Below are 26,462 nucleotides of genomic sequence, written 5' to 3' on the forward strand. Positions count from 1 at the left end.
TGGAACAGCCTACCTGCAACCACCAAATCTAAGGGCTAATAAGCTGCAATAGATTACATTTTTGTTCTTTAATTAACACACTTTAATTCGCTCAGTTCTGTGCCATCTTACCTCCTGCCCTCTTTTGCTGAAATTATAAAAGATGCTTCTTAAGCCTCGTACACACGACCGAGAAACTCGACGGGCGAAACACATCGTTTTGCTCGTCGAGTTCCTTGTTAGGCTGTCGAGAATCTCGGCGAGCCAAATTTCTCCATTCCCGTCGAGGAAAAAGAAGACATGCTCTCTTTTTGGCTCGATGGGATCCTCGGCAGTTTCCTCGTCGAAAAGTGTACACACGACCGGTTTCCTCGGCAAAAAAAAACAGCAAGTTTCTTGCTGTTTTTTGCCGAGAAACTCGGTCGTGTGTACGAGGCCTAAGATATACCTGTAGACTTAAAGACGAAGTCAATTCTGATCCATTACTTGTACTGTACCTATAGGTAAGCCTATAATAAGGCAAGATATTTAGTATACATGCAGCCAATAACGTCATTGGCGCATGCGCTCTGAAGGAACTGCCGCTAGTGCCGTTCCTTCAGATTACTGTACTGTGAACTGCGGCTACCCAACACATAAGGGAGTCCGCAGATCAGGAAGGAAGACAGGTAAAGATGGATGCGGCCTGCAGCAGGGACAAGGCATTGATTGAGGGCTTCATTTACAGGTAAGTTTCACATAATGTGCTAGTTGTCATCTGTTGTCAACTGTCGGCCCCCACTCACCAAACTGCTTGGCGATGGTCTTGATTCCAGGCTTTTGTAGGTCTACAATATTTTCCCTGACATCTTTGGACAGCTCTTTGGTCTTGGCCATTGTGGAGAAATTGTGGAATCTTATTGCTTCTGTGAACAGGTGTTTTTTATACAGGGAACAAGCGGAGATTAGGAGCACTCCCTTTAGAGCCGGTTCACACTGGGGCGACTTGTCAGGCGACTCAGCCGCCTAACAAGTCGCGTCCCATTCTATGCAACAGAACCGTTCTAATAAGAGCGTCGCAAGTCGCTCCGACTTAGAAAAAGGTTCTTGTACGACTTCGGGGGCGACTCGGGGTGACCTGCATTGACTTCTATACAGAAGTAATTTTGCAAGTCGACTCTGAAGTTGTCTTCAGGACACCTTTGCCGAGTCGCCCCAGAAGTCATGCAGCCCCAGTGTGAACCGTCTCTTAAGAAAGTGCTCCTAACCTCAGCTCATTACCTGTATAGAAGACACCTGGGAGCCAGAAATCTTGCTGATTGATAGGGGATTAAATACTTATTTTCACACATTAAAATGCAAATCAATTTATAACTTTTTTGAAATTCGTTGTTCTGGATATTTTTGTTGTTATTCTGTCTTTCACTGTTAAAATAAACCGACCATTTGCTTGCTGGAGATGCTCTAGTATCCCTGTTGGCTTTCTACATATATTCTGGGATTGCCCACAGGTTCAAGATTACTGGGGGGGATAATTCAATTTATCCATGCATTGACTACCATACCTATTTCTATGACAATCAGTGTCTGTCTCCTCAGCCTTGTGAAACAGCTGGCATTAGCTAATGCAATCCGCACCCTAATAGGTATCCTACAATTTTACGCAAGAAAAGCCATAGTACTAAAATGGAAGTCAGCGACCCCCCTACCTTGTCATTGTGGAAAGCATTAATTAATACAATGATACAAAGCAACATATTTATCCTGAGGATGCCCCAAAATATATGAAAACGTCTTGCACTTGTGGACAGATGATCAGCCTGTTGGGAACTTCCCTGGTTAGACACCCTTAATTACTACCCGGCCCTGTTGAGTGTTGGGGTCCAGGCCCCAGACAAGTGAGTGGTGGTGTTAGTCCAGAGGTTGAGCGATCATGCTCGACCCTAGCTGTCCTTGTAACGTCCGGCTCAGACAGATAAGGGGGATGAGAGGTCCTACAGGAATATATACCTCCCACCATTATCCTACCATGTGGAAACTGGGTACTAGATACGTTGTATATGAGATACATGGTGAGTTGTACACTGTTATGCACATGGCTATGTGCACCAATTGGCCAGGATATTCCCCAATGGCCCTGTTTTGTACCTCCACGGTAAAAAATTTCAATAAAAAGAATTTCCAAAAAAATAAAAAAAAATTAAAATGATATAGACTGACTATTTCTTTGTCAGTGGGCAAACGTACAAAATCAGCAGGGGATCAAGTACTTTTTCCCCCCTCTGTAAGCAAGGTGGATGGAGGAATCATCCATGTTGTGCTATTGAATTCTCACAACGGGGACTCCTCCACAATCAGAATACAATGGATTTGAGTTGTAGCTCATTGGTTGCAGGCGCTCATAAAATTAAAATTTTCCACCAATCCCATCTGAGAGAAGTCATTCATTCGATTGACTTCTCTCCAGCAGGAATGGCCATAGATAGATCAAAATTCTTAGCGGAACCATCCAAATTTTGATCCATCTATGGGCAGCTGTACTTTCAGTAAACCCTAATTAGTTGGGAGTATAGATTGCCTTTAGCAGTGCCTTACTATTGAATACAGAAAATTAGCTAGATTCACATAGAGTTAGGTCGGCGTATCAGTAGATACGCCGACCTAACTCGGAATCTGCGCCGACCTAAGTTTAAGTGTATTCTCAAACAGAGATACACTTAAACCTATCTAAGATATGACGGCTTGCGCCGTCCTATCTTAGGGTGCAATATTTAGGCTGGCCGCTAGGTAGCGCTTCCATTGCGGTCGGCGTAGAATATGTAAATCACTAGATACGCCTATTCACGAAAGTACGCCCGGCCGACGCAGTACAGATACGCCGTTTACGTAACGCTTTATCAGGCCTAAAGTTATTCCATCAAATAGTTGGAATAGTAATGTTAAAGTATGGCCGCCGTTCCCGCTTCGAAATTCGAAAATTTTACGTCGTTTGCGTAAGTCGTCCGTGAATAGTGATTTACGTCATTTACGTCCACGTCGAAACCAATAGGCCTGTGCGGCGTATGTTGCCGCAATGCACACTGGGAAATGTAGGCGGACGGCGCATGCGCCGTTCCAAAAAAACGTCAATCACGTCAGGTCAAACCAAATTATCATAAAACACGCCCCCTCAGCCTATTTTGAATTAGGCGCGCTTGCGCCCGCCGCATTTATGCTACGCCGCCGTAAGTTAGGAGGCAAGTACTTTGAGAATACAGGGCCAGATTCACAAAAGGGATACGACGGCGTTTCTCCTGATACACCGTCGTATCCCTGTTTCTATCTATGCGACTGATTCATAGAATCAGTTACGCATAGATATCCCTAAGATCTGACAGGTGTAATAGTTTTACACTGTCGGATCTTAGGATGCAGTACCGCAGCCGCCGTTGGGGGGAGTTCGCGTCGTAAACCAGTGTCGGGTATGCAAATTAGGAGTTACGGCGATCCACAAAGCTTTTTTCCGTCGTTACGTCGTCGCGAGTGTTAGATTTCCGTCGCAAAGATAGGGCACCTTTAACATGGTGTAAAAGTACTCCACCATGTTAAAGTATGCCTGTCTTTCCCGCGTCGCTTTTGAATTTTTTTTAAACCTTTTATTTTTCCCGGCGTAAATCTTTTTTTACGTCGCGATTCACAAAACGTCGGCGCGTCGTAATTTCGCGCAAAGCACGTCGGGAAATTTTGCGACGGGAGCATGCGCAGTACGTCCGGCGCAGGAGCGCGCCTAATTTAAATGGTACTCGCCCCATTCTATTTGGCCCGCCTTGCGCCGGACGCATTTACTATACATCGCCGCAAGTTTCCAGGTAAGTGCTTTGTGGATCGAGCACTAAACCTGAAAACTTACGGCGGTGTAACTTAAATGGCTTACGTTTCCCCGGCGCAATTGTACGTAAATCTGGCCCACAGTAAATACGCTACGCTACGCCGCCTTAAAGTTGCGCGCCCCTACCTGAATCTAGCTAAATGTTATTTTCTTTTTCAGCCAGATACCATCATAGACAAAACACTTTGCCTGTGCTTCGGGGGATTTGCTAGGCTATCCCCAGTATTACAATCCTGGATAATGTTGTTCTAATTTAGTCCTGTGCCACTTGACTATAATATTCAACTCACCTTCCAATTTTTCTCTTAGCTTAGTAATGAGGAGCCAGTAAATTGTATCCGCATTAACAGTGAGAGGAATAAGTGTGTGCCGCGCAGGCAAATAGCCTGTTCTTAATGAATAGGAGATGAGAGAATTATCAATGAATCAGCATGCAGTTTGTTCACAGTCTGTAATTGTCTCAATAGGATGAAGACTTAGGAAGCAGGAAATTGCTTTCTAGGGTTAATGCTGTGTTTAAAATGAGTTATCTGTACCAAAGCATTCACCATTGCAAGAATAAACAATAAAAAAAATAGGGAGTTTACAGTTCCTTCTGGGAAAAACACAACAATATGGGGTAACTAATAAGAAAAATAAATGTGCCCAGATTCACAGAGAGCGGGCGCACATTACGCCGCCGTAGCGCAAATCAATGTACGCTACGCCGATGCAGCGCAGAGAGGCAAGCATGGAATTCAGGAAGCCAGTGCTCCCAAAGCTGCGTTGGCGTGGCGTAGATTTCGAAGGCGCAGGCCGGCGTAGGTGGAAGTGGGCTTGCCCCATGCAAATGAGGCGTGACCCCAAGCAAATGATAGTTTGAGAGCCAGACAAGTACGTTTAACGAACTGCGCATGCGTCGTGACATGGACGCATCCCCGTGTGCATGCTCACAACCACGTCGGAACAACTGCCTAAGATACGGCGGATCACTGCGTACGCCATGAACGTAACCTACGCCCATCCAGACACATGTCCAACGTAACATACGCCAGCTTGGCCGGCTTGTGTTCCCTGATGCAGACCTTTACATGTCTGCTGCTGGGTTACACCTCCTTTATGGGGCTTAACTTTACGCCAGACGTACAACTTACGCGCACCTCTCGTAGCCTGCGTCGGGCGCGCGCAGGTTCGTGAATCGCAGTATTTTCCTCATTTGCAGATTTGAATGGCTAATCAATGGCAGCGCCACCATGCGTCCAGCGTAAATGTGCGCCCACCCTACGCCGGCGTAGGCAAGTTACATCGGCGGGATGAAGCCTGTTTTTAGGCGTATCTTAGTTTGTGGGTCCTGCGCACATTTGCACTTACGTCGGCGTAACTTGATATACACCGGCGTAAGTGCTTTGTGAATCCGGGCCATTGTGTTTATGGGATCTTGTCTCTTCCTAACCATATGTCCTTCACCTATGTTTACAAATTGCATATGATACTACAAGGACAATAAAGGTTCCTTTATTGAGCAACTTAGGTCAGTCATTCTCTAAACTCTGGTGAAAGATTTGGACCTAATAGCCTACCCTGATAAGATAATCCTCAAAGCAAAGAAAGATCGAATTATGTTGTACAGTTCCTCTAAATATCAGGATATTAACTAGTACTCTAGGTCGTGGTCGGTGTCCCTTGGGCTTTAGAACTAGCACTCTGTTACAGCCCATTATTAATGCATTGGCTGGCATTATTGTAGCCAGGTCTACTATGTACCACAACACTGGATAAACTTCTGTACTGTAGGAAGAATGGGTGCAAATGCTGCTGAGATCACAAGTAGGCTACTTTTAAGAGTTTCCAAGTGCCCTTGCTGTATATGGAGTCAAGGAAAGATTTCTGATGCACAAAAACATGATCGAAACAGGCATCAGGTGTCTTTGAGTGTTTGAGTGGACACTTCTCAAACAAATGTGATTGAAAACTGTCCAATGGTAACATAGGGGCAGATCCACAGAGATCTGCACGGGCGCAGTGTACACTATACACTAGATACACTACGCCACCGTAACTTTCCCGGCTTTGGTTCGAATCCTGAAAGATTGCGCGCCGAAAGTTACGGCGGCGTAGTCTATCTCTGGCAGCATAACGGTGCATAATTCAAATTGGCGATTAGGGGGGCGTGTTTCATTTAAATGAAGCGCGTCCCCACGCTGAATGAACTGTGCATGCTCCGTTTCGAAATTTCCCGCCGTGCATTGCACGAAATGACGTCGCAAGGACGTCATTTTTTAATCTTAGACGTGACTTACGTCCATCCCGATTCCCGACTTACGCAAAAAAACGAAAAAATTTGAATTTCGACGCGGGAACGACGGCCATACTTAACATGGCAAATCTAACCATACGCCGCAAAAAAGCAGCTTTAACTATACGCCGGAAAAAGCCGACTAGAGACGGCGTAAGAGAATGCGCATACGTTCGTGGATCGTCGGAAATAGCTCATTTGCATACCCGACGCGGAAAAAGACGTGAACGGCACCCAGCGGACTCCGAAGTATTGCATCTTAGATCCGAAGGCGTACGAGGACGTACACCTGTCGGATCTAACCCAGATGCCGTCGTATCTTGGTTTGAGGATTCAAACTAAAGATACGACGCGGGTAATTTGAAAGTACGTCGGCGTATCAGTAGATACTTGTCTGTGGATCTGCCCCATAGACACTATTATTGTATGTTAGGCAAATGTCAGTTGGCAGGTGTATTCTGTATAGACGATGCATTTAGGTAACCAATGGTCAACATAGCTTGACCTTTTGACATGTACGACCTATGACATGCGTGTATGATACAATAATGCCCTCTAGAGGTTGAATTGGGAACATTTTCACCTATAGAAGACTATGGTGAAGGAAGTATTGAGAAAGGATAGTCTCATGTGGGCTTTTCTACCTAAACTTCCAAATTAAAAGGACCAGCAGCTAAAGCTGATGGAAGGACTCTACAATGACATAACAAAGAAGGTCTGTGACAGAAGAAAACTATCACACTTTCACTCTATTTCCCACAAATTGCTAGTACAGTAAAGCTTGGGATCCTGGTTGCCTACGAAGCAACCACTATACCCTGAGCCAAGTAACTTTTAAGCATGTTCTTATTGTATACCGATCATTATTCATGCCAATTTGATAGGAAATTGGTAGCATACGCATGTCTGTCAGTCTTGTATTGCTTTCCTTGGGTATGTGAAACATTTTGTTTAGTAGAAGCACATTGATATACTATAGAGGTTTTAATTGTTTCTAATGCAAAGAACCTTAAAAGATGCAAAGCAAAACATCTGTACAAATGATAATAGACTGTTTCAAAAACAGGGTCTGGTGTCCTTTACAATTAAAGAATAATAGCTGGATTCAGAGAGAGTTAGGCCGGTGTATCAGTAGATACGCCAACCTAACTCGGAATCTGCGCCGACCTAAGTTTAAGTGTATTCTCAAACTGAGATACACTTAAACCTATCTAAGATACGACGGCTTGCGCCGTCGTATCTTAGGGTGCAATATTTAGGCTGGCCGCTAGGTGGCGCTTCCATTGCGTTTGGCGTAGAATATGTAAATTACTAGATACGCCTATTCACGAACGTACGTGCGCCCGTCACAGTAAAGATACGCCGTTTACGTAAGGCATTTTCAGGCGTAAAGTTATTCCAACAAATAGCTGGACTAGTCATGTTAAGTATGACCGTCGTTCCCGCGTCGAAATTTGAAAATTGTACGTCGTTTGCGTAAGTTGTCCGTGAATAGGGCTGGACGTAATTTACGTCCACGTCGAAACCAATACGTCCTTGCGGCGTACTTTGTTGCAATGCACACTGGGATATGTACACGGACGGCGCATGCGCCGTTCGTAAAAAACGTCAATCACATCAGGTCATTCTCCATTAACATAAAACACGCCCCCTCAGCCTAATTTGAATTAGGCGCGCTTACGCAGGTCGCATTTACGCTACGCCGCCGTAACTTAGCAGGCAAGTACTTTGTGAATACAGTACTTGCCTAGCTAACTTATGGCGGCGTAGTGTAAATACGATACGCTACGCTGCCGCAAAGATGCGGCAATGTACCTGAATCCACCTATAAATCTAAAAGAAATGCCGCATACACACGGTCGGAAATTCCGCCGGCGAAAGTCCGATGTGAGCTTTTGGTCGGAAATTCCAACCGTGTGTAGGCTCCATCACTCTTTTGCTGTCAGAATTTCCGCCAGCAAAAGATTGAGAGCAGGTTCTCAATTTTTCCGACGGAAAAAAATTCCAACGTGCATAATTCCGACGCATGCTCGGAAACAATTTGAAGCATGTTCGGAAGCATTGAACTTAATTTTCTCGGCTCGTTGTACGTCACCGCGATCTTGAAAGTCGAAAGTTCAGAGAACTTTTGTGTGACGGCGTGTATGCAAGCCAAGCTCGAGCGGAATTCCGATCACGTGTACGGGGCATAAGATCTAAACTTATACCAGTGCTTGATCATTCCAGAACCCCCGGGAACATGAATATGGCCAATAACCCAACCCCAGAACAGGGATATAATTAAATAAAAGACCATTTTGTTTTAAATGGTGTTTTCATATTCCTTGCCCCTGTTTTGGGGATGGCTATTAACAAATGATAATGGCCTCAGCTGCAATTTAAAAGGTTAGTTCATATTTACCAAAAAAAAAAAAAAAACACCTTTGCAAATGAGGGGCACCTGTAGGTATGTAAAAGGCCTATACCTATAGCAAGGGCATTCCTTTTTGGTCAAAGCTGCAGAGTTTGTTTTTATCTACTGACATCTCTTACCTGTATAGTCAGTTTTTTGGCAAAGGTGAACTAACTTAAGGTATTCCCAGCATGCTGCCCAGAGTTTTGGGCAGAGTTAGAAGTCCTGTACAGTAGGTGCACGCGATATTGTGTCAATCTCGCTCCCTTTCTCGGCGAGATTGAGCACCTACGAGCCCCATCGCGGGAGCCAGCGCCGAGCTGGCCAGCCGCGATGGAGACAAAGCCGTCATAGAAGCGACGGGAGATCCGACTTGGATTCCCGCCAATTTTACACGTGTGCGGCGTTTGTTATGAATCCTGAGGGGGAAGTCCCCGCCGGATTTTAAATAAAGATTCGGCATGGGTTCCCCCCTCAGGAGCATATCGGGCCCTTAGGTCTGTTATGGGTTGTAAGGAGAGCACCCCCTACGCCGAAAAAACGGCGTAGGGGGGTCCCCCTACAATCCATACCAGACCCTTATCCAAAGCACGCTACCCGGCCGGTCAGGAAGGGAGTGGGGACGAGCGAGCGCCCCCCCCCTCCTGAGCCGTACCGGGCTGCATGCCCTCAACATGGGGGGGTTGGGTGCTCTGGGGCAGGGGGGCGCACTGCGGCCCCCCCACTCCAGAGCACCCTGTCCCCATGTTGATGAGGACAGGGCCCCTTCCCGACAACCCTGGCCGTTGGTTGTCGGGGTATGCGGGCGGGAGGCTGATCGGAATCTGGGAGCCCCCTTTAATAAGGGGGCCCCCAGATACCGGCCCCCCACCCTAAGTGAATGGATATGGGGTACATCGTACCCCTACCCATTCACCTGCAAGAAAAGTGGTAAAAACACAAATAAACCACACAGGGTATTAAAATATTTTATTAGTCTGCTCCGGAGGCCTCCCCTGTCTTCTTTAGCTCTTTTACCAGGGGAGGCTTCTTCTTCCGATTTCCGGGGGTCTTCTCCTGCTCTCCGGGGTCTTCACCGCTCTTCTGTGACGTCTTCTCCGCTCCGGGGGGTCTTCTCAGCTCTTCTGTGACGTCTTCTCAGCTCTGGGGGGGGTCTTCTTCTATGTTCACCGCTCTCCGCTCTTGACTCGGCGCACCCCGGTTCTTTCTCCCGCTGTCCGGTTCCTTTTCCTTCAGGGCTGGCCGCCGCTATACTGGCGGCGGTCAGTCCGCTCTTCTGTGACGTCATCTTCTTCTCTTCTCGTCTTCCGCCTTCTCCAGATGTTGACACGCCGGCCGGCTCTTCTCGCTGCAATGACGGGTGCGCGGCTTGCGTCGGATTTATATAGGCCTCACAGTCCCATCATGCTCCGGTAGGTACCACGTGGGTAGGTATCACATGGGTAGGTCTCCCGGTGAAGACCCCGGAGAGCAGGAGAAGACCCCCGGAAATCGGAAGAAGAAGCCTCCCCTGGTAAAAGAGCTAAAGAAGACAGGGGAGGCCTCCGGAGCAGACTAATAAAATATTTTAATACCCTGTGTGGTTTATTTGTGTTTTTACCACTTTTCTTGCAGGTGAATGGGTAGGGGTACGATGTACCCCATATCCATTCACTTAGGGTGGGGGGCCGGTATCTGGGGGCCCCCTTATTAAAGGGGGCTCCCAGATTCCGATAAGCCTCCCGCCCGCATACCCCGACAACCAACGGCCAGGGTTGTCGGGAAGGGGCCCTGTCCTCATCAACATGGGGACAGGGTGCTCTGGGGTGGGGGGGCCGCAGTGCGCCCCCCTGCCCCAGAGCACCCAACCCCCCCATGTTGAGGGCATGCAGCCCGGTACGGCTCAGGAGGGGGGGGGGGCGCTCGCTCGTCCCCACTCCCTTCCTGACCGGCCGGGTAGCGTGCTTTGGATAAGGGTCTGGTATGGATTGTAGGGGGACCCCCCTACGCCGTTTTTTCGGCGTAGGGGGTGCTCTCCTTACAACCAATAACAGACCTAAGGGCCCGGTATGCTCCGGAGGGGGAACCCATGCCGAATTTTTATTTAAAATCCGGCGGGGACTTCCCCCTCAGGATTCATAACAAACGCCGCACACGTGTAGAATTGGCGGGAATCCAAGTCAGATCTCCCGTCGCTTCTATGACGCGCTTGCTGGAATGTGCTGTCACTATTCCAGTGAGTGCGAGATCTCGGCACCATGTCGCCGAGAATCAGCGCGATGCTGTCGTGCTAAAAACACAATATCACAAACACCTACTGTATGTTTTAGATAGGACCAGTGAACCCTGCCTATAAAACTGTGAATGCACATATTAATATTTTGGTACACCAGTGTCTTTTCAGAACTTACAAACTTTCTGCATCCAGCAAAGCAGGCAGACAGGTAGGTTATGCCATCAGCACCACAAACAGGAGAGAAGGAGTCATTGTGACATTCGCAGCCAGTGTTGCATGGAGGTTGGTGGTTTAATGAAGACGCCAAAGAACTACTGAAAAAAAAAAAAAAAAAACGTGATTTACACAAAGTATGGATTGAAGGGTAGACGTCTTACATAGTTACATAGTTAGTCAGGTTGAAAAAAGACACAAGTCCATCCAGTTCAACCACAAAAAAAATAAACAAACAAAAAAAACACAGTACAATCCCATACACCCAACTCCATACCCACAGTTGATCCAGAGGAAGGCAAAAAACCACAGCAGAGCATGAGATCCAATTTGCTACAGTAGGGGAAAAAAATTCCTTCCTGATCCCCCGAGAGGCAATCAGATTTTCCCTGGATCAACTTTATCTACAAATCTTAGTACTCAGTTATATTCTGTACATTTAGGAAAGTATCCAGGCCTTTGTTAAAGCAATCTACTGAGCTGGCCAGAACCACCTCTGGAGGGAGTCTGTTCCACATTTTCACAGCTCTTACTGTGAAGAAACCTTTCCGTATTCGAAGATGAAATCTCTTTTCCTCTAGACGTAAAGAGTGCCCCCTTGTCCTCAGTGATGACCGTAAAGTGAATAACTCAACACCAAGTTCACTATATGGACCCCTTATATATTTGTACATGTTGATCATATCCCCCCTTATTCTTCTCTTCTCAAGAGAGAATAAATTCAGTTCCTCTAATCTCTCCTCATAGCTGAGCTCCTCCATGCCTCTTATCAGTTTGGTTGTCTTATGTGACAATGGAGTGAGTGTCTGTGGTCTGTTACATGGAGATCAAGTATGAAGCAATTCCTAAAGTCAAAAAGTAAAATCCAGCAAATTATTGTTATTTTACAGTAGGGGTCTCCAAACTGTCTAAAAAAATGTTTACTGTCCTTCAGACATTATAGGGGCCGGACTGTGACCAGTGGGAGTAGAAAACGTCCTGGGGTCAGTGGGAGTAAACAATGCCAAATCTTTAGTGGGAGGAACTGTGCCCCATCATTGGTTTCAATGAGAGAAATTATGCCTGAATGTTGGTGTCAGGAGGAGGAATAGTGTTGCATCATTGGTGTCAGTGAAAGCATAGTGTTCCATCATTCATGTCAGTGAAGGAATAGTGCCCCAATTTTTGTATCAGTGGGAGGAATATTGCCCCATCATTGGTATCAGTTGGAGGAATAGTGCCCCATCACTGGTATCAGTTGGAGGAATAGTTCCCCTATCACTGGTATCAGTTGGAGGAATAGTGCCCCATCATTGGCATTAGTGGGAGGAATAGTGCCCCATCATTGGCATTAGTGGGAGAAATAGTGCCCCATCATTGGCATTAGTGGGAGGAATAGTACTCCATCATTGTTGTCAATTGGAGGAATAGTGCCCAATCATTGGTAGCAGTAGGTGGAAGGGTGCCCATCAGTGGGAGGAACAGTCCTCCATTGTTTGTGTCAGTGGCAAAAAATATTCCCCCATAGTTGGTGTCAGTAGGAGGAATAAAGGCAAGCAAATGGCCGCATCTGGCAACTGGGCCGCAGTTTGGAGACCACTGTTTTACAGTATCAGTATTATAACTAAAAATCCACCACATTTACCCTTATACTCATGGGTTGATTGTGTATTTTAGTTTTGGACACAATGAGAAAGCATTAGAACCTTGACAGGAAGAGTTGAAGCTGTTATAGCTGCAAAGGGTGGGCCAACTCAATAAGACTGGCATGCCATTAAAGTTCATGTGCGTGTTAAGGCAGGTGTCCCAATACTTTTGACAATATTATATATACACACACACAACATCGCCACCATCTACATCACCAACCTCATTTGCAGATATCACCCAAATCGTCCCCTCCGCTCCTCCCAGGACCTCCTGCTTTCTAGCTCCCTTGTTACCTCCTCCCATGCTCACCTTCAGGACTTCTCCAGAGCCTCCCCCATCCTCTGGAACTCCCTGCCCCAGTATGTCCGATCAGCCTCTACCCTGTCCACCATTAGGAGATCCCCGAAAACTCATTTATTCTGGGAAGCCTATCCCACACCCACCTAACAACTGTCCACGAGCCACCCCCATCAAATCATTCTCTGCAGCTATTACCTTTTGTACCACCACCCCCCTTCCTTTAGAATGTAAGCTCTATGAGCAGGGCCCTCCTGTACCTTTTACAAGGCATACCCCACTTTTAAGTACACAATGGGACCAGAGCATGTATGTAAAACGAAAATGTACTTAAAGTGAAACAATACCTTTTTTAACTTCTAGGGTGTAGTGGGTGGTCAGGGACTGTAGTTAAGGTCTCAGGGGCTGTAGTGGGGGTGTCAGAAGCTGTAGTTGAGGTCCCAGGGGCTGTAGTGGGGGTGTCAGGGGCACCCCGGGAACAGGGCGGGCCATGCTCTCGGAGCTTCAGCTCCTTCTACTGCGGCTGCAAAATGTCTGTACAGTACTTGTAAGGCACTTTACATACACTCACGGGTATGTCCTTACTCGCGAGTGTATGTAAAGTGAGTGTACTTAAAGCGGGGTATGCCTGTATATTGAACTGTACTGTAATTGTGTTGTCCCTCCTATACATTGTAAAGCGATGCGTAAACTGTTGGTGCTATATAAATTGTGTATTATAATAATAATACATAGTATACATATGTAAAGTTCTGCCTAAAGTATTGATGCTATAGAAGTACTGTATATACTCGACTATAAGCCGACCCGAATATAAGCTTATTGACTCTAGTATAAGCCAAGGGTGTCCATCTGCATAACTCACTGTGCCTCACTGTGTCCATGTGCATGCCTCACTGTGTCCATGCCACACTGTGCCCATGCCTCACTGTGCCCATGCCTCACTGTGCCCATGACTAGACTGTCGTTTAACATGGGAGTCTATGGAAGGAGTGCCCGGCTTTGAAAAATCGGTGCTCCCCAGCTGTAGGTTCCCCAGACAACAAACATTGTACACTTATAGAGGAGAAATGGGGCTACATGTGTGCCCTGTTCTGGGTCCAGGGGACATACGACCGGTCAGTACCGGGTCCCCAGACTCACCGGAGAAATTACCATTTAACATGGGAGTCTATGGAAGGGGTGCCCGGGTTTGAAAAATCAGTACTCCCCAGCCGTAGGTCCTCCAGACAACAAACGTTGTACACTTGTAGAGGAAGAGTGGGACTACATGTGTGCCAAGTACTGGATACCGGACCAGGTCCCCAAATCCGAGAGATCAGGCGCAAAAAGGTGACTCGAGTATAAGCCGAGGGGGGCATTTTCAGCGCAAGAAAATGTGCTGAAAAACTTGGCTTATCCTCAAATATATACTGTCAGGGCAGGATTTAGGGTGGTGGGGGCCCCTGGGCTTAATAATCGAAGGGACCCTCTGGAGCAGAGAAGCAGGGGGGTGGGTTGTTACCGCTGACCGATCATAGTTGTTGAGTGGGGGGCAGCCGCTGGACAGAGGGCCGCCTTCAGTAATTTTGGTGCCCCTTACACAGCTGCAGGGGTGCCGAAATTTGCTGCGAACGGGGGATTGCCGCAAAGTTGCGGGAGGGGATTGCCGCAAATTTGCAGGAGGGGACTTCCGCAAAATTACGGAAGACGCTTGCCGCGATTGGGCCCGGGGCCCCCTTTTGGGCGGGGCCCATGGGCTTGAGCCCAGTCAAGCCCAATGGCAAGTCCGGCCCTGTATATGGTACTTGCAATTATATTAAACATCAAACTGAAGCAAAGTTTCCGGCAATCAGATTTATGTTTTTATCCAGACTTTTAGGCAGAAAATGGCAACTGGTAATTGATAAACGGCAACAGAAAAGCCTTTACTTTACCATTTTTTTCTGTTATAAACTGCATAATTTACAATGGGCAGAGACAAACGTCTATATTTGGGCTATTATATAGCTATCAGTTGGTTATTTTTCCCAGTTATTAAAGTTCTCTTTCTTTTTAGTAAATTTATGAAAATGGCTAACAGATTTACATTCATTTCCTCAACCAAAGTGTAATTTTACAAATGACAACTGTAATCTAGTAGCTAGATTCAGAAAGATTCACGCCGGCGTATCAGTAGATACGCTGACGTAACTCTGAATCTGCGCCGTCGTAAGTTTAAGTGTATTCTCAAACTGAGATACACTTAAACCTAGCTAAGATACGACAGCCTGTGCGGTCGTATCTTAGGGTGCAATATTTAGGCTGGCCGCTAGATGTGGCACTTCTGTTGAGTTCGGCGTAGAATATGTAAATGCCTAGATACGCCGATTCACGAACGTACATGCGCCAGTCGCAGTAAAGATACGCCGTTTCCGTAAGAGATACGCTGTGTAAAGTTAAACCTGCCCCCTAGGTGGCGTACCCAATGTTAAGTATGGCCGTCGTTCCCGCATCGAAATTTGAAAATTTTACGTCGTTTGCGTAAGTCGTCCGTGAATGGGGCTGGACGTAATTTACGTTCACGTCGAAACCAATACGTCCTTGCGGCGTACTTTGGAGCAATGCACACTGGGATATGTACACGGATGGTGCATGCGCCGTTCGTAAAAAAAAACGTCAATCACGTCGGGTCACCCCCCCCAGTAACATAAAACACACCCCCTCATCCTAATTTGAATTAGGCGCGCTTACGCCGGCCCCATTTACGCTACGCCGCCGTAAGTTAGGAGGCAAGTACTTTGTGAATACAGTACTTGCCTCTCTGACTTAAGGCGGCGTAGCGTAAATACGATACGCTACGCCGCCTTAAAGATGCGGCACCCTACTCGAATCTGACTATTGTAGTCCGTTGTATATGGTCTGTCAGTTTACCAGGATCTATTGTAACAAAGGATCATTGTAGAAAAAAAAAAAAAAAGAAGAAGCAACGCGCTGCTCTCTTAAAAGACTGTGAAATGTCAGGTGTGACATTTATTGCGGTTTAAAGCAGGTAAGAAGTGCACTTTGAACACTTTGGCTTGGTTTAAACATCAATAAACGCTGAGACTGTCTGAAATACTTTGTGAAGTGCTCTCTTTTGCAGTACGGCCATTCCAGGTATTTATGTATTTGACTAGTAGAAGTTTTATCTTCTATCTCTGAATTTCCAGACTGCCCAAGCTTTCTGTACTATGTCGTCTTGGATAAAATGCATTAAAAATAAAGCCAACAGACAAGCTGGAGAACTAACAAATAATTTATAGACACCCGTACAGGGCAGAGGAACTGCAACAGATGTCACTGGTCCACGTCTAATGATAGATGGGAGCAATCTTCAAAGACCATTGCCAATCACTGAGAAAGATCTGAGGACCTTCACACGCTGGTGCCGTGTTTGAAGATCCTTTCCACATTCTATTTACACATTTGATTATGAAAATCTACAGTACATGTGCGTAAAAAAAATAGGCTTCAAAGCTACTAATGAAATATCAAGGTTGATAACTGTACCAGCTCCTCTTTTTTTTTTTGTGTTGATTTTTGGCCAAATAAGAGGCAGTAGTGGCGCTGTTGCCCTATAGTTTTGCCCGCTGCCCACCTATGCTCCCACCCACAATGTGCAATAACAGACTATCTCAATATAAGGTGGCAGTAGGGTGGAGTGTGCGGCAGCAGCAGATTTGAGGACCCGCTTGTTGTCAAAGCCCAGGATGAGCTGCAGCCACAGAAAGGAGAAGCCACAGTCAGAGTCTAGGAGGAGGAGCATGAGGGCTGTGTGAGTTATAAATATATAGGTAGATTCAGGTACATTGGCTTATAGTTGCGGGGCGTAGCCTAGCCTGTTTAGGCTACACCGCCGTAAATTAGTTAGGCTAGTAGTGATTTTCAATCTACTTACCTGCTAATCTACGGCGGCGTAGCCTCAAACGAGCGGGCGTAAGGGCGCCTAATTCAAATTGGTTGGAGGGGGGCATGTTGTATGGAAATGAGGCTTGACCTCACGTTTTTTGAATTTCTTTGCTACTGCGCATGCGCCGGGCGCCTACATATCCCAGTGCGCATTGCGGCTAAGTACGCCGTACGGGCCTATTGATTTCGACGTGGATGTAAACGATGTAAATCCCGATTCGCGGACGACTTACGCAAACGATGTAAACATTTCGAATTTCGCGGCGGGAACGGCGGCCATACTTAACATTACTAGTCCACTAGAGCATAGCTCTAACTTTAGGCGGCCTATCTCTTACGGAAACGACGTAATTCGACTGCGGCGGCCGCGAGTACGTTCGTGAATCGAGGTACAAGCTCATTTACATAATCTATGCCGGCTGCAATGGAAGCGCCACCTAGCGATCAGCCAAAACATTGTAATCTAAGATTGGACGGCGCAAGCCGTCCTATCTTAGGTATGTTTAAGTGTATCTCTGTTAGAGAATACACTTAAACATAGGTCGGTGCAGATTCAAAGTTAGGTCGGCTTATCTGTAGTTAAGCCGGCCTAACTCTTTCTGAATCTACCTAACTGTGTTACATTAGTGGTTACTAGTGCAGTGGCCCCTCAGTGTCACTTCTTCACTGACATTGGTAGGTGAGCACATTACCACTGACACCAATATAAGGAGGTGGAACCAATATCATGGGAGACTTCTCCACTGATACCAATGTAGGGGGGGGGGGGCACATGACCATTGACACAAATGTAGGAGGGGCATATTACCACTGATCACAAATGTAAGGGGGTACTTCATCACTGACACAAATGTAGGGGGGCACATTAAAACTGACACCAAGGTAGGGGGGCACTTTGTTGCTGACACCAATATAAGGGGGTACTTTATCACTGGAACCAATGTCATGGGAGACTTCTCCACTGATACCAATGTAGGGGGGGGCACATTACCATTGATCACAAATGTAAGGGGGTATTTCATTACTGACACCAATGTAGTAGGGCACATTACCACTGATACCAATGTAGGGGTGCACTTTGTTGCTGATACCAACGTAAGGGGGGTACTTCATCACTGGAACCAGTGTCATAGGAGACTTCTCCACTGATACCAATGTAGGGGGGCACATTACCACTGACACCAATGTAGAGAGGCACGAAACGCCTGCAGAAGGTGCAGGCCCCATATGCCATGCTATACCCTGCAAGACTTCGAGTCATTTTGAATGGTCAGGCCCACTTTTTTGAACACCCTGCTGACGCCTCAGACTGGCTGGACGCTAATGAGGGGGCACTACGCCAGGTGAGGAGGCCTCCTGCGGAAGATGGCTGACACTATGGCCCATTAGCTTATGCACTGCCTATGTTGTCCCTCGGATGAGGGCCCTGCCGGAAACACTCAATATCCTTTTTCTTTGTTGCTCTGAAATGCGAGTTCGGAAATGCTGTTATTGTTGCACCCAGCAATGAGGGGAGCAGTGGCCGCAGCCACTGGTGCTACTTACCTGGAAGAATGCAGGGACCTGTTGTCCCAAGGTTTTCGGGGTTGCCAGTTGGCACCCCGCAGTTTGAGTTTACAAAAGGTCCTGTGGGCAGACGCGCACACACCCCTCACGGGCGGTTGGCCTGCAACGGAAGAAATTGGCGAAATGCCCTGATACACGGCTGTGTATTTATGTCCATCACATTGTTTCAATTTACTCCAGAGCTTTTTTTGACTTGTTTCTGCTTTTTTCTATTTTTTCTCATGGGAGATCATGCTCTTCCCTCTACACTTGGTTGACCAACCTGTATCTATTACGAGTCCTGAGGTCCGCCACGGCTTTTTCTACTAAGGGGGTGGCGGGTGGAGGGAGTCGAGGAGTCTTTTCCCAGTCTGGTGACATGCAACAACCCCCCTGATGGCGACGGTAACTGTATTATTGTGGAATGTTATGGGTCTGCAAGACCCGTTGAAGAGAACTACAGTAGGTGTTTGTGATATTGTGTTTTTAGCACGACAGCGTCGCGCTGATACTCGGCGACATGGTGCCGAGATCTCGCCGACATCTCACACTCACTGGAATAGTGACAGCACATCCCAGCAAGCGCGTCATAGAAGCGACGGGAGATCCGACTTGGATTCCCGCCAATTCTACACGTGTGCGGCGTTTGTTATGAATCCTGAGGGGGAAGTCCCCGCCGGATTTTAAATAAAAATCCGGCATGGGTCCCCCCCTCAGGAGCATACCGGGCCCTTAGGTCTGTTATGGGTTGTAAGGAGAGCCCCCTACGCCGAAAAAAATGGCGTAGGGGGTCCCCCTACAATCCATACCAGACCCGTATCCAAAGCACGCTACCCGGCCAGCCAGGAAGGGAGTGGGGACGGGCGAGCGCCCCCCCCCCTCCTGAGCCGTACCAGGCTGCATGCCCTCAACATGGGGGGGTTGGGTGCTCTGGGGCAGGGGGGCGCACTGCGGCCCCCCCACCTCAGAGCACCCTGTCCCCATGTTGATGAGGACAGGGCCCCTTCCCGACAACCCTGGCCGTTGGTTGTCGGGGTATGCGGGCGGGGAGGCTTATCGGAATCTGGGAGCCCCCTTTAATAAGGGGGCCCCCAGATACCGGCCCCCCACCCTAAGTGAATGAGTATGGGGTACATCGTACCCCTACCCATTCACCTGCAAGAAAAGTGGTAAAAACACAAATAAACCACACAGGGTATTAAAATATTTTATTAGTCTGCTCCGGAGGCCGCCCCCTGTCTTCTTTATTAGCTCTTTTACCAGGGGGAGCTTCTTCTTTGACGTCTTCGGGTGGGTGGGGGCCGCCGTCTGGTTCTCTTCCACCGCCGGGGGGGGGGGGTGGCTTTTAAAAAAGCCCCCACCCCCCCGGCGGGTTTCCTCCGGCGTCTTCGGCGGGGCTTTTCTTCTTCTTCCGCTATCCCGACGGGTCTTCTCCGCTATCCGGGGGGTCTCCTTCTATGTTCGCCGCTCTCCGCTGTTGACTCGTCGCACCCCGGTTCTTCGTCTCGCAGTCCGGTCCCTTCTTCCGTGCTGTACGTCTTCTTCCGTGCTGTGAGTTCTTCTTCCGTGCTGTGACGTCATGTTCTTCACTTCTCTTCTTCTCCCGATGTTGACACGCCGGTCCTTCTCGCTGAAATGACGGATGCGCGCCTTGCATCGGACCTATATAGGCCTCACAGTCCCATCATGCTCTGTACCTACCCATGTGATACCTACCACGTGGGGCACCCGGAGACGATGGTCTCCCTGTGGAGATATACAAACAGTATGGGGAACTGATGCTTCCACGTCTCTTGAAGGTGTTCAATGCCGCAAGGGAGGTGGGTACTCTCCCCACGTCCATGACCAGAGCAAACATTGTCCTGATCCTAAAGCCCGACAAAGACCCGCTTGACCCAGGATCCTACAGACCAATTTCCCTGTTACAGAATGATGTAAAGGTTCTCGCAAAGGTCCTGGCGGTCAGGTTGAATGGTGCCATATCCACTATTATTCACTCTGACCAGTCGGGGTTTATGCTGCAGAAATCGACGGCTATAAACTTGAGGAGACTCTTTCTCAACATGCAATCCCAGGCGGATAATATGGGGGACAGAGCTTTGCTGTCTCTCGACGCACACAAGGCGTTTGATAGCATCGAATGGGAATATCTTTGGGCGGTGATGCGAAAATTTGGGTTTGGAGAGGGATTCATTTCTTGGGTCCAACTCCTGTACTCATCCCCGGTGGCGGCGATAAGGGAGGGTGGCAGGGTGTCGCGCACTTTCGACCTGCACAGGGGCATGAGACAGGGGTGCCCTAGCCATTGAGCCTCTCGCGGTCATGATACGGACGGATCCATTGATTCAGGGATTCCATTTTGGGGACCTGCACGAGAAAATTATGTTATACGCCGACGATACCATGCTGCTTCTTGGGGACACGACCGGGTCATTGACGGAGGCCATGGAGGTGGTCCGGAGGTTTGGCGTATATTCGGGCCTGACCATTAATTGGACTAAGTCCTCTTTGCTGCTGCTTGATCGACGGCCTCTCCTACCCATACATACTATTCAAGACATCCCGGTCTCCGAATCTTTTCGGTACCTCGGTGTCCAGGTTACCGCATGCCCGCTAGACTATGTCAGACTCAACCTCACCCCCTTGCTTAATCGCTGTAGGGACTGGGTCAAGGTGTGTGAACTTGATAAAGATGATCCTTATGCCACAATTACTATACATATTGCACAACTCCCCGATGGTCATCCCTCTGAAAAAGTTCAGAATTATTAATTCTATTTTCCGCTCTTTAATCTGGCTAGCAAAACCCCCCAGGGTCAAACTTGAACAACTGCAATGTCCAAAAGAGGCCGGTGGATTGGCATTGCCCAATCCCTGGCTCTACTATTTGGCCTCCCAGGCGCAGCATATTGCGAGGGTGGTTGGCCCTCAACAGGACCTCCAGCTGAATCTGAGGGACTCATCGGTTCCGCTGCTCAGATTCACGACCGGGGGGGAAGTGATAGAAGGACTAGAGGACTTGAGATACGCGAAATCCAACAAACGGTTTCCCACATATGTACTCATGCAGAAAGTCTGGAACAAGGTCAGGATGATGCAGGGTGTGACTGGGTACACTAAATATAGCCCCGTATGGGACAACTTACACTACCGCGAGATAGCGAAAATACCGTATGGTTCAAGGTGGAAACAACATGGCATATCCCTCATGACACACATTGTAAGGGCAGGACGACTGAAACCTTTTGCTGAGCTCAGGGCTGACTTTCAGCTCCCGACTTCCATGCATTTTTACTACCTACAACTCAAACATGCATATGAAGCCCAACGGGAGGATGACATATGGGTCATGAATGTGGCACCGGTCTTTAATTACCTATCGGATGTGTCCTCCTACAAGGGATTTATATCCAGCTGCTATGCTATGCTGCTCAACCTCTTTTTACCAGGTGCCCCTCACAGGGCGGTGGCGCGGTGGGAACAGGATGTAGGAGCGTTTGAGGATGAGCAGTGGGAAGAGGCCTTGCAGGCGGTTCCCGCTTGCTCCCTAAACGTGGCACAGAGACTTTCACAGCTGTACATACTCCTACGGGTTCATTACACGCCGGCCAGGCTGGCGAGGATGGGACTGGGGGTAGACCCCTGCTGTACTAGATGCTGTAGAGACCATGGAGATCTCATTCACCTCCTGTGGCGATGCCCGAAGCTCCATCTGTATTGGTCAGGGGTGGTGGATACGATTAACAGGGCCTTTCGGGCTCAGGTTCCTTTGGAGCCCAAGGTGTGTCTCCTGGGGATCACGGAGGGTCTCCTGGTAGAGGATATACCCAGACAGGCTATAGGTAGAGCTCTGTTTCAGGCCCGCTTGTTAATACTGAGACACTGGAAAGACACTGAACCACCGACAGTGCAGGAATGGGTTAAACAAATGGGAGTCACTCTGAGGTTGGAGAAGGTGGTGTATCAGAAACGAGGGACTAGCGGCAAATATGAGAAGTTATGGGCCCAATGGCTTGACGTTCCTGGACTTGCCCCAATAGATTTGGTATACGACAGGTTATTTTAGAACCCTTTTCAGCCGGGTTGGGAGCAACCTTATAAGCCCCGCAGGGGGAGGAGACGGGATTTGTTGCAGGGAATTTTACCATGATGCAGAGTTTTGAATGTAGTACAAAGTTTTGTTTTATGTGTACTCTCCCATGTGATTTTCAATGTGAATATGCTCTGGAGATTGTAAACTGTCTTTTTTTTATATATGCTCAATAAAAACATTTGTTTGAGGAAAAAAAAAATATAGAGAGGCACATTACCATTGATCACATATGTAAGGGGGTATTTCATTACTGACACCAATGTAGGAGGGACATATTACCACTGACCACAAATGAAAAGGGGCATGTCATCACTAAAACCAAAGTAAAGGGGCTTTTTCAACTCGTCACCGATGTAAGGGGGTACTCTGAGACTTTCTTTGTAGTATAGCAATTAAAGCATATTTTGTGGGTACAAGGACTGTGTCACATATGTGCTGTGTATAAATCTAGTAGACAAGGTATTGGTTGACATCTTTAAGCAATATTAAGTAGCCATGGACTTTTGGTGGAAAAACAGTTAACAGATATATAACATTTTGGAAATGTTATTTGGACATAGATACAAACAGAAAAACCGGACATGCTGCAGACATAAAATATGTATATTTTTAGGTTCACATAGATGTACTGTAATAATTTACCAGAAAACTCAACGTGTTTCGAATGATCTTCCTCAGGAGTACACAAATGAAATCTACAAACATGAACACATTGGGGTTGATTTACTAAAGGCAAATCCACTGTGCACAAGTGCACTAAAAGTGCACTTGGAAGTGCAGTCGCTGTAGATCTGAGAGGAAGCTCTGAAATGAGGGGAAGCTCTGCTGATTTCTATCATCCAATCATGCATGTCCCCCTCAGATCTATAGCGACTGTACTTGTAGTGCACAGTGGATTTGCCTTTAGTAAATAACCACTTAAGCCCCGGACCAATATGCTGGCTAAAGACCCAAGGGGTTTTTACAGTTCGGGACTGCATCGCTTTAACAGACAATTGCGCGGTCGTGCGACGTGGCTCCCAAACAAAATTGGCGTCCTTTTTTCCCCACAAATAGAGCTTTCTTTTGGTGGTATTTGATCACCTCTGTGGTTTTTATTTTTTGCGCTATAAACAAAAATAGAGCGACAATTTTGAAAAAAATGCAATATTTTTTACTTTTTGCTGTAATAAATATCCCCCAAAAACATATATCATTTTTTTTTTCCTCAGTTTAGGCCGATACATATTCTTCTACCTATTTTTGGTTAAAAAAAAAAATCGCAATAATCGTTTATCGTTTGGTTTTCGCAAAATGTATAGCGTTTACAAAATAGGGGATAGTTTTTTTGCATTTTTATTTTTTTTATTTTTTTTACTAGTAATGGCGGCGATCAGCGATTTTTTTCGTGACTGCGACATTATGGCGGACACTTTGGACAATTTTGACACATTTTTGGGACCATTGTCATTTTCACAGCAAAAAATGCATTTAAATTGCATTGTTTATTGTGAAAATGACAGTTGCAGTTTGGGAGTTAACCACAGGGGGCGCTGTAACATTTAGTGTTCACTGTGTATGTGTTTACTAGTGTAGGGGGGTGTGGCTGTAGGACTGATTTCATCGATCGAGTCTCCCCTATAAAGGGGATCACTCGATCGATGCGCCACCACAGTGAAGCACGGGGAAGCCGTGTTTACACACAGCTCTCCCCGTTCTTCAGCTCCGGGGAGCGATCGCGACGGAGCGGCTATAAACAAATAGCCGCGCCGTCGTCCCGGATCGCTCTCCGAGGGGACCCGACCTCCGCATGTACCGGGGGGGGGGGTCCCGATCGGACCCCCCACCCACGTCAAGCAGAGGACGTACAGGTACGTGATTGTGCCTGTCCGTGCCATTCTGCTGACGTAAATGTACATGAGGAGGTCGGCAAGTGGATAAACTCCTCAGACATACATAGATAATAGAGGATATACAATTTTATATAGGGTTTCATAACATTTTTCATAGAGATACAATGGAACCGAAATTGTTTATTTTAAAATCACCAAAGAACAATATCAACTGGAATCCACATCAAGTGGAATATCTCCATTTGATAGGGTGCATATTGCGATGGAGAGATTAAAGGCCTCCTTTTTCAGTCTTGTGCAATTTTAAAAAGTCAGAAGGAATATATAGGCACTTGTATATATATATATATATATATAGGCACTGATTGCTGTATGCATGTCACTGGCAGTGAAGGGGTTAACACTAGGGGGCAATCAAGGGGTTAACTGTGTTCCCTGGGTGTGTTCTAACTGTGGGGGGGGGGTGGGCTAACTGGAACATGACAGAAATCGCTGTTCCCGATCACTGGGAACAGTAGATCTCTGTCATGTCACTAGGCAGAGCGAGGAATTGCATTGTTTACATAGGCAGTTCCCTGTTCTGCCTCTCCTTACCACAATCACGGGTCGCCGGCGGACATCTAGTCTGCGGGACCCATGGGCACACTCCCGAGGCACCCACGCCTGCTTGCCACCCTGCATGGACCGATGTACAGGCATGTCGATTTCCGCAGGAGAGCTGACCTGCTGCAGTGTATCGTGAGCTGGTCACTAGTGGTTAAAGTTAAAATAAGAACTAGATTATTAATAAAAATTCCATAAAACTATCCTCTATATATTGTAGCCGCTATAACTTTTGTGCAAACCAATCAATAAACGCTTATTGCGATTTTTATTTTACCAAAAATATTTAGAAGAATACATATCGGCCTAAACTGAGGAAAACAATTTTTATATATATATATATATATATATATATATATATATATATATATATATATATATATATATATATATATATATATATATATATATATATATATATATATTTTTTGGGAGGGGGATATTTATTATAGCAAAAAGTAGAAAATATCGCTTTTTTTTCCAAAATTGTCGCTCTTTTTTTGTTTATAGCGCAAGAAATAAAAAACGCAGAGGTGATCAAATACCACCAAAAGAAAGCTCAATTTATGGAAAAAAAAAAAGGACGTCAATTTTGTTTGGGAGCAATGTTCGCACGACCGCGCAATTGTCAGTTAAAGCGACGCAGTGCCGAATCGCAAAAAGTGCTCTGGTCTTAGGCCAGCTAAATGGTCCAGGGCTGAAGTGGTTAAGAAACAAATATAGGCCCGGATTCAGATACGAGTTATGACAGCGTATCTCCAGATACGCTGTCGTAACTCTGAGTTTGCGGGGTCGTATCTATGCGCCTGATTCTTAGAATCAGTTACGCATAGATTTCCCTAAGATCCGACCGGCGTAAGTGTCTTACACCGTCGTATCTTAGGCTGCATATTTACGCTGGCCGCTAGGTGGCGCTTCCATAGATTTACGCGAGGAATATGCAAATTAGGTAGATACGCCAATTCAGAAACGTACGTCCGCCCGGCGCATTTTTTTACGTCGTTTGCGTAAGGCTTTTTCCGGCGTAAAGTTACCCCTCATAAAGCAGGGGTAGGTCATGTTAGGTATGGACATCGTCGTTTACGCAAGTCATTCGCGAATAGGGCTGTACGTAAGTTACGTTCACGTCGAAAGCATTGACAGTTTGCGGCGTAATTTGGAGCATGCGCACTTGGAAACGTTCACGGACGTCGCATGCGCCGTTCGTAAAAAAACTTCAATTACCTGGGGTCACAAGTAATTTAAATAAAACACGCCCACATCATCCACATTTGAATTAGGCGGGCTTACGCCGACACATTTACACTGTGCCGCCGTAACTTAGGGCGCAAGTTCTTTCTAAAAATGGAACTTGCGCCCTAAGTTACGACGGCGTAATGTATCTGAGATACGTTACGCCCGCCGATATATACGAAAATGTATCTGAATCCGGGCCATAGAATCTTTCATCACATTAGACAAAGAATACAGGGCCAGATTCACAAAAAAGAGATACGACGGCGTATCTCCTGATACGCCGTCGTATCTCTGTGATCCGCCCGTCGTATCTATGCGGCTGATTCATAGAATCAGTTACGCATAGATAGCCCTAAGATCCGACAGGTGTAATTGACTTAAACCGTCGGATCTTAGG

At 46.9% G+C, this 26,462-nt stretch overlaps 1 protein-coding gene across 2 annotated transcripts in view; it reads right to left on the minus strand.

Annotated features, from left to right (window-relative positions):
- SLCO3A1 (solute carrier organic anion transporter family member 3A1) overlaps positions 1-26,462 on the minus strand; it is a 508,525-nt gene that overhangs the window by 71,824 nt on the left and 410,239 nt on the right. Inside the window, exon 7 of one of the 2 annotated variants that reach the window (XM_040342366.1) lies at positions 10,884-11,019. In XM_040342366.1, the coding sequence (XP_040198300.1) occupies positions 10,884-11,019 (136 nt within the window). Of the gene's footprint in view, positions 1-10,883; positions 11,023-26,462 lie in introns of both variants that reach the window. The other variant, XM_040342365.1, reaches the window with a different exon arrangement.

The sequence above is a fragment of the Rana temporaria genome, chromosome 3 (assembly GCF_905171775.1).
Source record: "Rana temporaria chromosome 3, aRanTem1.1, whole genome shotgun sequence".
Lineage (NCBI taxonomy): Eukaryota > Metazoa > Chordata > Amphibia > Anura > Ranidae > Rana > Rana temporaria.